We start from the raw sequence: 16,274 nt of genomic DNA on the forward strand, positions 1-16,274 counted from the left end.
TGGAAGCAAGGGGGTCACTAGTGATGGAGCCTACTTTGAAATATAGTTTAAGGAATATAGTGGCATTATTCGGTGAAGAAAATTTGGTTCCATCAAATGTCACTTTTTCCAGTCGGGGGTAGTTGAGGATAATATAAGTAATTGCTATAGGACATGGTGGTACTGTACTATTCATGCATCTTTCAAAACCTGTGGCAGCATTCCAATAGCCAAAAAGGAAAAGATATTTAACTGGTTCTCATTCCCATGTAATTGAATGTCCTCCAAAATAAACTGGAAAAAATGTAGCAAATTATTTATTTATTTCAGTGATACATCTACATATATACTCCGCTAGCCACCAAGCGGTGTCTGGAGGAGGGAACAGTAAGCGCCAAAGTCGTATTTCCCCCCGTGTTCCACTTGCGGATCACACGAGGGAAAAATGACTGACTGAACACCTCAATATGAGCTCTAATTTCCCTTATATTTGAATGATGATCATTACGCGATATGAAAGTTGGTGGTAATAATATATGCTCTACATCCTCAGTGAAGACTGGATTTCGGAATTTAGTGAGCAGCCCCTTCTGTTTAGCGTGCCGTCTATCTGCTAGTGTGCCCCACTTCAAACTTTCTATGAGATTTGTAACGCTCTCGCAATGGCTAAATATACCAGTCACGAATCTTGCCGCTCTTCTTTGGACCTTCTCAATCTCTTGAATGAGACCCAACTGGTAAGGGTCCCATACAGATGAACAGTACTCTAAGACTGGATGAACTAACGTATTGTAAGCTATTTCCTTTGTTGAAGGACTGGGTCGCTTCAGGGTTCTACCAATAAACCACAATCTAGAGTTCAGCTTACCCATTACTTGTGTAATCTGATCATTCCATTTGAGATCATTTCGAATAGTCACACCCAGATACCTGACTGACGTTACTGCTTACGAAGACTGATCATGTATTTTGTACTCATACATTAATGGGGATTTTCGCCTTGTTATACGCAGTAGGTTACACTTACTAATATTGATAGATAACTGCCAGTCATTACACCACACATTTATTTTCTGCAAATCCTCATTGATTTGTTCACAACTTCGAGTGATACTACTTTCCTGTAGACTACAGCATCGTTGGCAAACAGTCTAAGGCCGCTGTCAATACTATCAACCAGATAGTTTATGTAAATCGTAAAAGGCAGAGGACCTATTAAGCTGACCTGGGGCACACCTGAAGTTACTCTTGTTTCTGTTGAAGTTACCGTGTTCCGTACGACATACTGCTCCCTGTCTGAAAACTTTCTATCCAACCGCATATGTCATTGGATAGACCATACGCGCGCACTTTTTGTAGCAAACGACAGTGCGGAACTGAGTTGAACGCCTTTTGAAAGTCGAGAAATATGGCATCAACCTGCATAAAGAGGGCCAGCTGTGTCTTGCATGACTGCTGTTTCCTAAAACCCGCTGGTTTCTGCAGATGAGCTTCTCATAGTCTAGAAAGGTCATTATGTTTGAACACAAAATATGTTCTATGATTCTACAACAAATCGATGTCAGTGAAATTGGCCGGTAATTATGTGCATCCGATTTTCTACCCTTTTTATAGATTGCTATGCCCTGGGTCTTCTTCCAGTCCCGTGGAACTTTCCGCCGTTCCAATGATTTCTGATAGATGACGGATAAGAATGGTGCTATATTTGTAGCAATGATTTCTGATAGATGACGGATAAGAATGGTGCTATATTTGTAGCATAGTCAACATATAATCTTATGGGGATACCGTCTGGGCCAGATGCCTTTCTGGCGTCTAAGGATCTTAACTATTTTACAATCCCAGATACACTAAACACTATGTCAGCCTTCCTTTCGTTTGTTCGATAATTGAAAGGGAGAATGGCGCTGCAGTCCTCTATCGTAAATGAGTTTTTGAAAGCTAGGTTTAGAATTTTGGCCTTCTGTTTGTCATCATCAGTTACATTACCCGTACTGTCAGCAAGAGAAGGTATTGAATTATTTGTAGCATTCATAGATTTTACGTACAACCAAAATTTTTTGGGGCTGTGTTTAGAATCTGCAGATAAAATATTGCTTTCAAATTCGTTAAGTCTCGCATTGTCCTTCTGACAGCTGCTTTCATTTCGCATAATTCCTGTTTGTCAGTGGGGCAGTGATTGCGTTTAAAACGACTGTGCAAAATTCTGTGCAATTTCTCATCAACTTCCTAATATGTTTATTGTACCAAGGTGGATCCTTTCCCTCCCCTATACTTTTGCTAGGCACATACTTCTCTAGCACATGGTGGACAATACCTTTAAATTCCGACAAAAGATGCTCAATATCTTTGTGTCCCGTGGTGAATGCTTGAAATTGACTATGTAGATATTCATTAATAACACTTTTACTTCCTCAAAAACTCAGGTCTGCCTGTCGCCAAGATATCTAATACGTTCCTATCTCGAGTTCGTTTTCTAACCAATTGCTCAAGGTTTTATGTTGAGAGTGCTCCTAGAATGACTTCACATGAATCTGTGCTTCTGCCCCCCTGTGATAAACATCTAATGTTCCCAGTCAATGGATGCTAGATTAAAGCGTCCACCTATAACTGATGGGTAATTTGGATATTTGCTTCCTATGTACTCAAGACTTTACCTGAAATGTTCTGCGACGTTTGTTGCGGATGCTGATGGTCTATAAAAACATTCTAATACAATGGTTAGTCCTTGTCTGATTGACAGTTCTATCCAGACTATTTCACAGTCCGACGCAGTATCGATCTCAACTGCGTTTAAACAGCTTTTAACTTCCTAAACATTGTCCAATCAGAGTTCAAAATTTCACTCCTTTTTATGTCTGGTTTTAACCAGCTTTCACTACCTAATACAATATTGGCATTGCTACTGTTAATTTCAAACATTAATTCGGGGATCTTGCTACAGACACTTCGACAGTTTACTAACATGAAATTAAGCATATTTAAATCCTTTGGAATGACCTGTTTAGGCGAACTAACAATTTCTACAGTTGGCACACCCACATCAGTGTCGTGAACTGGTAATTTTTCGAGCCAGTGGTTTGTTTCCCATAGGGAGGAACCTAATCTAAAAAACCCCATGTGCACGCCACAAGTACTGTGCTACCTATGTAGCTGCTTCCTGTGTGTAGTGCACTCCTGATCTATCGAGGGTCATCCTACAACCTTCCACCTCATAGCATAGGTCGAGGAATCTACAACCATTTTCGCCACAGAGTCGACATAACCTCTGGTTTAGATTCTCCACTCGACTCCAAACCAGAGGACCCCGGTCCTCCCTGGGTAAAATGCTGCAGATCGTCAGCTTGGCTTCCACTCCTTGAGAGATGGAGGCCGCCTTCACCAATTTAGCCAGCTGTTGAAAGGACCCAAGGATTTCCTCGGAACCCCGACGACAGGCATCGAACCCCGACGACAGGCATCGTTGGTGCCGACATGCGCAACAATCTGCAGCTGGCTGCACCCCGCACGCTCAATAGCTGCCGGAAGAGCCTCTTCTATGTCCTGGACAAGGCCCCCCCCCCCCCCCCCCACCCAGCAAGCACACAGAGTGAACATTGGACTTCTTCCCCGCCCTAGCCACTATGTTCCTGAGGGGCTCCATGACGCGCCCAACATTGGAGCTCCCAATAACTAACAAACCCCTACCCCCACGTGCCTGTCCGGACCTTGCTGAAGGAGCAGCCACTATACTGGCAGAAAGTGCAGTCTGATCCGGCTCAGCCTCCCCCTCCCCCCAGCATCAGATAGCACACTGAATCTATTAGTAAAATGCATGGGATTCGGCAGGAGCGTACATCCCCCATGAGGCCTTCGCCTTGAGGCTCGAGACCTCGACACAGTCTGCCGCCCGCACTGAAGTGAGAGTGGGCCAGCCGGCTCAGTCGCACCTGAGCTCGGCTCAGTGATACAGAGCTGTGACATCCCCCCTGATCCTCCCTGCACATCTAGTACAGCAGAGGCTGCCCCAGGCACCCCATCCCCACCGCACCTCAAGGTGGCACTCTGGAGCTTGTTGATTGTGGCCAACAAGGCTTCCAGCAGCGTTTGGACTTTGGCCAACTCCTCCTGAATCCGCACACAACAGACAGTCCCTACCCATGTAGCTAATAACTGATTTACTATAAAAACTTAAGGAAACCTACTGTCACACAAGGTTAACAGCTACACTCTAGTTGGCAGAAAGTACACCCAATAATGAAAATAAAAATTTATGGTAGAAGCGAGATCTGGTGCTTATTCTCCTGCTAGGGGCTAGTTAGTGAATACTAAAGAATAAGACAGTGACCTACAGTAAACATGCTAAGGGCTATCTAGTGAATATTATAAACGAATTAAACAGTGATCTACGGTAAGCTGCACCAACTGATTATCCCTCGTATTTGTAATTTAAACAACAGTTTATGTACATGCGAAAGTGACCTAATAAAACTATAAAAAATGCTACCTGAAATGTACCGAGTCTAAATGACACTAATAAACGTAAACACTGGGTATTGTACACTGACAGATGCAGGTTAAAAAAAAAAAAAAAAAAAAAAAAAACCTTAAACTAACAATAAGAGTTCAGAATGTAAAGCACAAATACACATTCTACTTTATAGGAACCAATGTGCTTACAGTAAACGATCACTAAAGCCCACAACAAGCTAAGGAATTTAAGCAGACGGCGAGGTGAGTTTTAGCGTTCTGCTAACTAAACCGTATGTAATAAGAGCTCAGAAGTTGTATTGTAACACTGATTTACTCAGATATTGTAGTGTAATACTAATTTACCACGTATTATACGTTTAACTTTTAACGGTCGCGGGTTGCGCTAGTCAAACGTATACAAGTGAGGTTAGAAATCACTGTCAGTATCACTATTCCTAATAAAACGTATAAAAACTTCTACCTTCAATGTATCAAGTCTAAATGACACTAATAAACGTGAATACTGAGTATTGTACACTAACTTAAACTGATAAACCCTCGTGTTGGTAATGTAAACAGACATTTATGTTCAAGCGAAAAATAACCTAATAAAACATATAAAAACTGCTACCTCCAATGTATTGAGCCTAAATGACACTAATAATTGCAAATACTAAGTATTGTGCCCGGAACGTATTTAATGTCTGTTAAGAATGTAAACAAATGTTTGCATATGCCCGGAACTGTCCTAAATAGAAACTTAGCTTATCTTATTCAGACAGGATGTATCACAATACAATGAAAGTAAATCCTTGAAAAATATAAACACAATTATGCAGTGTAGATTTCATAGTTTCTGCAGCTGTCGTGCTGTATTTGCTAGATTCCGTATTTACGCTTGCTTATTCTGCAGATGTGCGTTTCCAGTGCTACAGTGCATTAGAGATTTATCCAAGAGCTGCCCTTTTTTTCTTGGTTTGTTGTGCTACAGTGCTTGGAAATGTGATACCAATATATAAAAATTCTATGCCTTTGTTTCTTCTCGTGTGAAGTAGCTGCAGGCATCACATGCAGTGAGGAGTTTTATGTAGAAGCGATGAAATTCACATTGTTACTGCAGCCAAAGATACAAATGTGACCATGTTTTGTGTATATTGTGGAGTGCATGTATATGTTTCTTATGACACACATAAGACGGACTTGACATTATAGATCAATATGTGAACATAAAGCTTTAAACTGCTGAAATTTAATTATATGTTCTCATAAATATACAAGATTAAAGGTACCTGTAGGAGAATGACACAGTGGTTGAAACTGCATTGAGAATTTGTTGACCTGCAATGTTGATGGTAACTATTAACAATACAATACTAGACAAAAGTATTCAGACTGATGTGAATTGAGTACTAGGGAAATGAGGCACAAGGAAAACTGAGGATAGTTTTGCAAGATGAGCTCAGTTGTTGTTAGCAGCTGTGTGGATGGGTTACAGTAGTCTTAAGTGTCTACTGTAGGATCAAATGATATTTCATTGTGTGCATGTTAATTATTTGAAACTGTTGTTTATTGTAGCAAGATGGGACCGAAGAAGAAACAGCCAAAGAATGCATTCTATTTTTTTGTTATGGAGTTCAAAGACCAAATGGCAAGGAAGGGTGTCATCTATCCTAATCACAAGGAAGCATTTGATGCTGCTGGTCCTGAGTGGCAGGTGAATACAGCCTACAATATATGGTTTTCAAGCACATATTACATTGTTTTAACTGATATTCATTTTGCTTTCAGCGTCTGAGTAAAGATCAGAGGAACAGATATGAATCAATTGCTAAGGAATACAAATTAGCTGAACAGCAGACAGTACATAAGTATACTACAACGGGGAAAACATTTGAGCAAGTGGATCAAGAAATACAGGAGAGACAAGCAGCACAAGCAAGGATGGAGACAGAAATAAAAACAACTGTTGCTGTTTTGGATAAAAAAGGCATGATGTTTGCACTGTATTTCCAGTTTCTTTCTTTGTTTTGTATAGTAACTGAGTGTAGAAACTCAACAGTCAAACAGATTATTGTACCGTAGACAGCGAATCCAAAAGTAAACAAGATGTCAAAAGCTAAGTTAGAATCAACTCTTTGGTTGAGTTTCTGTCTACTGCTCAGTGCTTTCTGTGTACAATAAGCAAGTATTCGATATATGGATACATGCTCTTCAATCAACTGTGAATGCACGGTAGAGGATACTTAGAATACTTGAGTCTCTCCCCGTTGCATTCACGTGTGTAGCATGAGAAGGAGACTGCTTAAACACATTACTGTGTGCTGTAGTTAGTTGTAATTTTGTCTCCATCTTCCCTTTATGAGTGATACGTCGAATGCTGTTGAATATCTCTCAAGTTTTTCACTTACTATTGATTCTTCAAGTTTTGTGAGTAAGTTTCCATGGGATAGTTTGTGTCCATCTTAAAGGGCCTGCCAATTCTAGTTATTCAGTATTTCTGTGACTCCATCCCATGTGTCAAGTGAATTTGAGGCCAATTGTGTTGCCTTCCTTCGTATACGTTTAATGTCAAGTTTTAGTCCTATTTTGTATGGGTTTCTCACACTATTTTTTACGGCTTCGCTAATTGTAATTGTAAATTATTGATGTTTGAGTTAGAAGGTACTATGTTTTTTCATTTTGTGAAGTGCATAATTTTATGTTTTTGAACATTTAAAGCAAGTTGTGAAACTCTGTACCACTTTGAAATCTTATGAAGATATGATGGAATATTTCTGTAGCTATTTTCAGGCAGTGCTTAGTTATAAATAACGGTAGCTAAGCAAAAGTTATTACATTGATATTAATATAGCCTGCCAGGTAATTAATACAAGGTGCAACAATGAAGTAATGAGACTGAATTTCTTTGCAAGATGTGGCAACCATGCAGGCTTGCGTAGGCACAATATCTTTGACCTTTGTGTATAAGCTGCTTCTAGTCCAAGCGGCACATCGATGCAACTGCTCAGTCATGAGTTGTGCTGTAATAAGTTGTGTCTCTTGTCACGGAAATAGAACCACATATTATTGTGCAACGGTATACCATTTTTTTTCGTTAAATTGGAGGAAAATGCGACAACTTCCGGTAAGCTTGAGAAGGCTTTTGGAGAGGAGGTATGTCAAGAGCTCAAATTTTTCATTGGCATAAAATTTTTAGTGAAGGCAGAATGAATGTTGAAGATGAAGGCCACAGTGGACGACCATCAACCTCAAGGACGGATGTCAACTTGGCCAGGGTGCGTGAACTCGTACGATCTGATCGAAGATTATCCGTGAAAATGATTGCAGAAGAACTGAACATAAATCGAGAAACGGTTCGCCTAATAATAACTGAAGATCTTGGTGTGAGAAAGATTTGTGCAAAAATGGTCCCCAAAAATCTTACAGCACAACAGTGAGAAACATGGAAAAATGTGGCAGCCGATCTGTTAGAGCAAACGGAAATCAATCCAGAATTGTTGAGCCGTGTTATCACTGGTGATGAAAGTTAGTTTTTTTCAGTATGATCCAGAGACAAAACGCCAAAGTTCACAATGGTGCTCAAAGGGATCACCCAGACCAAAAAAAGGTCGCATGTCAAAGTCAAAAGTGAAATGCGTGCTTGTGTGCATGCTTTGATTCCAAGGGAATTGTTCATAAAGAGTGGGTGCCTCTTGGACAAACAGTTAACCAATGTTACTACAAAGACATTTTAGAAAGACTTCGTAAAAGAGTTCATCATGTCCGTACCAACATTGGTGATAATTGGATTGTGAATCACGATAATTAGCCACCCCGTACTGCTCTGTCAGTACCGCAATTTTTAACCTCAAAACAAATTTCAGTACTACCACAGCTACCTTATTCACCAGATATCGCTCTGTGCGACTTTTTTTCTATTTCCAAGAGTCAAATTGGCAGTCAAGGGACACCATTTTAAAACCACACAAGATGTCCAAAAAGCTGTGATGAGGGTCTTGGAGGATATTACAGAAGATGAGTTACCGAAATGTTACCATCAATGGCCAAAGTGCTGGAATAAGTGTGTGCAATCAGAAGGGAACTACTTTGGAGACAACACTAAACTTGACTAAAACGGTAAGCAACTTTTTTTTTTCACATCAGTCTCATTACTTTATTGTCACATCTCGTATGTGTAATAGCAACAAAGGTCTCGATACATTTTCGTGGGGCACACCTGAAGTTAATTCTGCTTCTGTCGATGAGTCTCCATCCATGATAAAATGCTACATGCTATCTACCAATTCTTTTTGCACAGTTTTTTATTGTTGATTTCATTTTGTTGTTAATTACACTTGAATAAATTTGGTGGGACACGCAGACACTGTGGAGTGTCTGTGGTATCTCAGTTTTCTACTCAGGTTGGAATAGTCCAATTTAATCAATGTGTTCCCCCTGTGGGTCCGGGGGCTAGAATAGGCCCGAGGTATCCCTGCCTGTCATAAGAGGCGACTAAAAGGAGTCTCTCACGTTTCAGCCCTGTAAGTTCAGGTCCCATTTTATGGTTCGACCTGCCACTTTCCAAATTCTACAGAAGTGCGGGCCATATGGGGAATGACATCATACGTGTTGCACGAGTTATCCATAGTGCCATTGGATTCGATCTCCTGTCATTGCTTTGCATCTCCACCTCCAATTCAACTATTTGAGCGAGGACACTTTCTGGGACATGTCATATTCTTCCAGTGTCATGGCTTTGCATCTCCACCTGCAATTCAACTTTTTGGGCGAGGACACTTTCTGGGTATGTCGTCTTATTCCGTTGTCTCCTGTCCTCTTTCACCTCCATAACAGTAGGTGCCTGACTTCCTGGGGCATCAGGACTCCCGGCAACAGCCATCATGCCATGTGGCCTGTGCTGTGGCTGGGTGGCACCTATGGGGAGAGCCCCTGATCAGAGTAGGTGGCATCAAGGCAGATGACCCCAATGAAGCGGACTAAGTCATTTCTTGCTGGTGACCGTATGGCACCAGCAGTCTCTAAGAAGGGTAAGATCGAGTACAGTGCTTACAGATACTACCCTAAATCGTTTCCCTCCCTCGCTACACCATGGGACGAATGTAGGGCTACAGATAGAAGAGAGCTGTATTTCTTTGGTATTTAGTCTGTAGCAAAATGGACTCCTTCCTACCTATGAAGCCTCGATTTTTTGTTGAACATCTTGAGAATAAGTTTGGGGAAGTCACAGCTTTGTCCAAGATGGGAAGCGATGCAGGCTTGGTTCAGACAGCATCCCAGCCCAATCCCGGGCGTTACTCGCTTGTGACCAGCTGTGTGATATTTGTTTTTCCCTCACATCCCATAAAAGCCTGAACATGTTCGGGGGATTATTTTCCATAGCGACCTCCTCTTGCAGTCTGATGACGAGCTCCGTGCCAATCTAGAACAGCGGGGTGTTCATTTCATCCGGCGCGTTTACACGGTGGGAGCAAGCGCCCCCCCCCCCCCCCTCCCCTCAAACGCTGGGAACATTCTTCCCCTCCTCTGGCTCCTCTTGTACAGAAGGTGTCCCTTGGGACCCTCTTTCCCAAGGTTTCCACTAATGCCTCAGTGTACACTTGCCAGTGGCTAAAGGAGCCAAAAGCTGCTCGACAAAGAGCTTCACAGTCTTCCTCCATGTCTGAAGTTACTTCAGAGAACTCCTCCCAGCAAGACCCTAAAGAGAAGTGAGAGGGCAAGCAAAGAAGTCGGATACAAATACTCTATCGGTGGCAGTAGGTGACTCTGAGGCATAACCTGCCTCCTTGCCTCCTTCATGCCTTCCCAGCCTCAGGATAATGTCATCCTCCAGTGGAATTGCTCCAGTTTTTTTCCACCACCTGGCTGAGCTACGGTAACTGTTGAGCTTTACACCTGCTTTCTGCATTGCCCCCAGGAAATCTGGTTCCCAGCAATGCGCACCCGTGCCCTTTGTGGCTATAGGAGATATTACAAGAACCGTAGCGACTAAAATAGTGTGTCAGGTGGCGTCTGTCATAGTGGGATGGCACTGTGTTTAGTGACAGAGGTAGAGATGCCGAAACTTTTCATGTCTCAACTCGACCTCTGCCTCTTAAATACTTGGGCCCTCACATTTCAGTGTGGCTCATGGCACTTTTTCGACCATTGATTTATCCCTCTGCAGCCCCATCATTCAACTGGAGAGCCCACGATGACTTGTGTGGTAGTGACCACTTTCCCGTCTTCCTGTCCCTCCCCCAGTGCCGTTCTCCTGGACGTCTACCAAGATGGGCTTTAAACAAGGCAGACTGGAAAGGTTTCACCTCTTCTGTCACCGCTGAATCTCCCCCACAAGGTACCTTTGATGTGGTAGTTGAGCAGGTCACTAGAACAATTATTTCTGAGGTGGAAAACACGATGCCTTGTTCTTATGGGTGCCCCTGGCGAAAGTCAGTACCTTGGTGATTGCCGGAAATAGCTGAGGCCATTTGAGAGCGTCAGCGAGCTCTACAGCGAGATAAGCGGCACGCTTCCCTAGAGCACCTAATAGCTTTGAAACTGCTCCGTGCCTGAATTTGCCAACTTATAAAAAGACTGAAACAGGCATGTTGGGAGAGGTACGTCTCGACCGTTGGGAGCCATATGTCACCTTCCCAAGTCTGATCGAAAATAAGATATGTTTGTGGGTACCAGACCCCCAGACAGATGTTACTGGCATTAACATCAATGGAATTGCCGAGCACTTTGCTGAGCACTATATTCGAGCCTCCGAGTCACAGAATTATCCTCCAGCATTTCGCACCATCAAACGGTGGATGGAAAGCAAAGCACTCTCGTTCACTTACTGTCACAGTGAACCCTATAATGCTTCATTTACAGAGTGGGAGCTCCTCACCGTCCTTGCCCATTGCCCTGACATAGCTCCTGGGCCAGATCGGATCCACAGTCAGATGATCAAACATCGCTTGTCTGACTACAAGCGACATCTCATCATCATCTTCAACCGGATCTGGTGCGATGGCGTCTTTCCTTCGCAATGGTGGGAGAGCACCACCATTCCGGTGCTCGAACCCGGTAAAAACCTTGATGTGGATAGCTGTCGGTCCATCAGCCATGTTCTTTGTAAGCTGCTGGAACATATGGTGTGTCGTCGGTTGTGTTGGGTCCTGGAGTCACGTGGCCTACTGGCTCCATGTCAGGGCGGCTTCTGCCAGCATTGCTCTACCACTGGTAATCTTCTGTCCCTCGAGTCTACCATCTAAACAGACTTTTCCAGACGGCAAAACCTACGAAAAGCGTATGACACCACTTGGTGACACCACATCTTTACCACATTATACGAGTGGGGTCTCAGAGACCCGCTACAGATTTTTATCCACAACTTCCTGTAGCTTCGCACTTTCTGTGTCCAAGTTGGTGCCCCGTATAGTTCCCCCATATCCAGGAGAATGGGGCCCTGCCGGGCTCCGTATTGAGTGTATCTATTTGTAGTGGCCATTATTGGTCTTGCAGCAGCAGTAGGGCCGGTCGTCTCACCTTCTCTGTAAGCAGACGACTTCTGCATTTCATACTGCTCCACCAGTACTAGTGTTGCTGAGTGGCGTCTACATGGAGCTATCCACAAGGCGCAGACATGCGCTCTAGCCCACGGTTTCCAGTTTTTGGCCACAAAGTTGTGTTATGCACTTCTGTCGGTGTCATACCGTTCATCTGGAACCAGAACTTTACCTTAATGACGATACACTCATCGTAGTGGAGGCATATCGATTCTTAGCACTGGTTTTCGATGCCCAATTGACTTGGCTTCCTCACCTCTGTCAGCTTAATTGGAAGTGCTGGCAGCAAGTCTATGCCCTCCGCTGCCTGAGCAACACCAACTGGGGTGTAGATTGCTGTACCCTGCTGCAGCTCTACATAGCCCTCGCTCAATCTCGTCTTGATTATGGGAGTGTGGTTTATGGTTTGGCAGCACCCTCAGAATTACGTTTACTTGACTTAGTGCACCACTGTGGCATTCACCTAGCGACAGGAGCTTTTAGGACGAGTTCAGTGACCAGCGTCCTTGTGAAGGCCGGGAATCCCTCCATTACAGGTTAGGCATGCGCAATGGCTCTCCAGTTACTTTGCACACGTTTGTAGTTCTCCTGTGCATCCGAGTTACTGTTCCCTTTTCCCGCCTACAGCGGTTCATCTCCCGAATCGCCAGCTCAGGTCATGGGCTTACAATTGCAGTTTGTGTGCGAACCCTTCTTTCCGAACTGGTGTCCGTGGCCTTTACCACCTATACTTGAGGTTCATTCACAAACACCTCCACGGCTTCCCCTGTACGTTTCATAGGTCCCTAAGGTATCAGTTAACCCTGCGACTCTCCGCTGTCACTTCCTCTCAATTCTCTACATGTACCAGGGCCATGAAGTGGTTTACACTGATGGCTCGATATCTGACGGTCACATTGGCTTTGCCTGTGTTCATGGAGAACATATGGAACAGTACCCCTTAGCAGATGGCTGCAGTGTTTTCACTGCAGAGCTGGCGGCCATATCTCGTGCTCTTGAGCACATCTGCTCGTGCCCAGGTGAGTCATTTCTCCTGTGTACTGACTCCTTGAGCAGCCTACGTGCTATCGACCAGTGCTGTCCTCATCATCCTTTGGTAGTGACCTTCCAGTAGGCCATCTATGCTCTGGAACGGTCCAGTCGTTCAGTTGTATTTGTCTGGATACCAGGTCACGTTGGAATCCAAGGCAACAAACTCGCCGACAGGCTGGCCAAACAGGCTACGCGGAAACCTCTTACGGAGATCAGTTTCTCTGAAACTGACCTGCGTTCAGTATTGCACCACAAGGTTTTTCGGCTTTGGGAGATGGAATGGCATAACCACAGTATGCACAACAAGCTGCATGCCACTAAAGAAATTACGAATGTGTGGAAGACCTCCGTGCACACCTCTGGCAGGGACTCAGTGGTTGTCTGTCGGTTCCGCATTGACCGTACGTGGCTGACGCGTGGTTACCTCCTCCGTCGCGAGGACCCACCTCGGTGTTCTGTGGATCTCGAATGATGGTCATCCATCTCTTGCTGGACTGCCCACTTCTAGCCACCCTGCGGCGGACTTTTAACTTTTGAAGCACCATACCTTCGGTGTTGGGCGTCAATGCCTGAACAGCAGCTGCAGTTTTTCGTTTTATTCATGAGGGTGAATTTTAGCATTTGCTCCAAGTTTTAGCACATGTCCTTTGTCCCTGTGTGTCCTCCACCATAGTGCTTTCAGGGTGGAGGTTTTAATGTGTTGCAGAGTGGCTGGCTTTTCCTTTTTATCCTCATGGTCAGCCAGCCATGGAAACCTGCTTTCTTGTGTTAACCTCTTCTACCTGTTCCTTGTGTTTTTGTGGCTTTCTTGTCCTGTTTTGTCTATTTCAGTGCTTGTTGTCCTTCTGTCGTTGTGGTTTTTCCTTTCATTCTGTTTTGTGTTGTAAGTCTCATTGTCTTATTCTCACCATTGTGGCATTGTTTTCTTCGGTATGAAGGACCGATGACCTCGTAGTTTGGTCCCCCCCCCCCCCCCCCCTTTTAAACCAACCAACTCCCAATTTTTGACATTCTGAAGTCACAAGAACAAACTGCAGAAGTATGTGTCAGCAAGAGAACTGTGCAGAGAATAGTAAATGAAAGTGTCAGATCTGTAAAAACATCAGGAAATTTGGCTTCATGTCACCTAGAAAGCCTCAAATTCTCGACAGCTGTAACACAAATGAATTGTTTCAACAATATTTTAAAGTGCAAAAATCAAACAATGGAAAATGCAGGATGGAATGTAATAATATTATGAAAAGGAAAGTTTCTACTCACCATATAGCAGAGATGCTGAGTTGCAGATAGGGACAATAATGACAACGTATTTTAAAGTGTTCCTTGTTTGAAATGTATAGAAGTAGTAGATACCAGGCATCGTAAAATCATGTTACAATTATACTTTAGAAAATAGGCTTGAAAGGTAGTGCTTCATCAGTGCAAAGAATTGTAAGAGACATTGGTTTCAGATGTTCAAGAAGAGTTTTTGAAGGAAGTGACATATGTGCAGCGTGAACCACATCCCTTGTAAAGATGCTTGATACAAGAGGAGGAGGTAGTTAAACAGTGTATTACCCTGATGAAATGTGGGTGAATCAGAATCATTACAGGAATACATGCTGGACAAACGAGTGATGTTACAACAGGTTCTTGGATAATTGTTCTGAATGCTGTCTCCTTTTTCTGATTTGATCGCAAGGTCATAGGTCAACCGATCCCTCCACAGGAAAACACGTCTGATATATTCTATACGACACTGGTGACGGCATGTGCGTCACATGACAGGAATATGTTATCGATCCACCTAACTTGTACACTTGGCGAATGGGTAAAAAGATTCTTCTGCCTTGCCCGATTTAGGTTTTCTTGTGGATGTAATAATCACTCCCAAAAAAGTGATGAAAACATAAGAGTTTGTCACATAAACTGCAACAAATGAATGCAACAGTTTCACAGTTGCACAGTTTTCCCTGTGCTCTGTCAAAACATGTTTTTAACGTTTTCAAATTTTTCTGTGTGTAGAGCGTCAAATCCTGCATATGTCCAAGCAAATATGAACATGTCCTGGAATTCTGGAGAGCGAAGTTGATTATGTGTGAGTGCCTGAACTTTGATAATTGTCTGAAAATAAAAAATTGAAATTTTCACTTGAGGGAAGACTGGAACCAATGACCTCTCATTCCGTAGCTGCTCACGCTAACCACGAGACCACGGCGCTCCTGAGCTCACACGTTCCTTGATGTTGCCTATCTTTGGCATGGACTACTCAGTTTGTATATTTTGCTTATTTTTTTCATAGTTCCCCACAACTTCTTCCTGTTTTCTCAATTGATCTGTGTTCAATTTTCAAGCCCTATCCACTCTGCCAACTTACAACTAAATCTGAAGGGGGTGCGATGGGGAGGTTCCCTTGTTAGGTGTAAGAAATGCAGCATTGACCACCAGTCAGAAATGAAAGTTGTCAGTTTCAAGAATTGGTTCACTAAACAATCCTTGTTATACGTACTTTGAAGTCAGTCAGTCGTAATTACCATGCAAGTTGCCATCCAGCTGTTACACAGAAAACAAGTGTAGACAGCAAGAAAGTGGATATCATGCTCTGTCTAAAAAATAAATATATTCTGCACAGTATAAGTCAGGCTCGTGTGAACTTCTGCAGCTCTTTAATTTATACAAGTCGCGCTACAGAACATACAAATTTGACTTTCTTGCACATGAATGTAGCCCAGTTCTGCGTTTACTTACATACAACTGTCAGTATAATCCGATATAATTAATTAGGGCACAGGTTAAAGACTACGTGGGGGGGAAAAACAAAACATTGTAGATTAGACACTGAATCACTTGTGCATGAAGCAGTAGACAAAACACCCCACCCCCACCCCTTTCAGCCTGGGCATACTGTGTGTGGCATATTGAAAAGTCTCAGAAAAAAAAGACTTTGATAGGGAAGTGAAGATGGGTCTAAGCCTTGAACCTATCATCCTAAAGTTACAATCAGATGATTAGGACAGCCTCAGAAAGCAGTTAAGATGGCATAATGTCAGCTTTAGAAATAAAATAATAATATTCATGGTTTTAAGGACTAATGGTTTAAAAAATGTTTGTCGACACATCAATTGCATACGCAGTATAAGAGAGATTCCTAGCCTTTATTGATTAGAAGTTTATATCCTATGAAGTATGCAGATTATGATGTTAAACACATTACACAAGAAGTAGTTAAGCTTTTCCCACTATATTATATACTCTAAATACTCGCGAGAATGCTGCCGGATAAATTCGTCAGAAACT

At 43.0% G+C, this 16,274-nt stretch overlaps 1 protein-coding gene across 2 annotated transcripts in view; it reads left to right on the forward strand.

Moving 5' to 3' along the window:
• Positions 1 to 16,274, forward strand: part of LOC126480918 (protein maelstrom homolog) — a 102,504-nt gene that overhangs the window by 3,305 nt on the left and 82,925 nt on the right. For both annotated transcript variants that reach the window (XM_050104326.1, XM_050104325.1), the window contains exons 2-3: positions 6,007 to 6,145; positions 6,220 to 6,418. In XM_050104326.1, coding sequence (XP_049960283.1) covers positions 6,011 to 6,145; positions 6,220 to 6,418 — 334 coding nt within the window. In that variant the 5' untranslated portion in view covers positions 6,007 to 6,010. The remainder of the gene's footprint in view (positions 1 to 6,006; positions 6,146 to 6,219; positions 6,419 to 16,274) is intronic.

This window comes from Schistocerca serialis, chromosome 5, assembly GCF_023864345.2.
Source record: "Schistocerca serialis cubense isolate TAMUIC-IGC-003099 chromosome 5, iqSchSeri2.2, whole genome shotgun sequence".
Classification (NCBI taxonomy): domain Eukaryota; kingdom Metazoa; phylum Arthropoda; class Insecta; order Orthoptera; family Acrididae; genus Schistocerca; species Schistocerca serialis.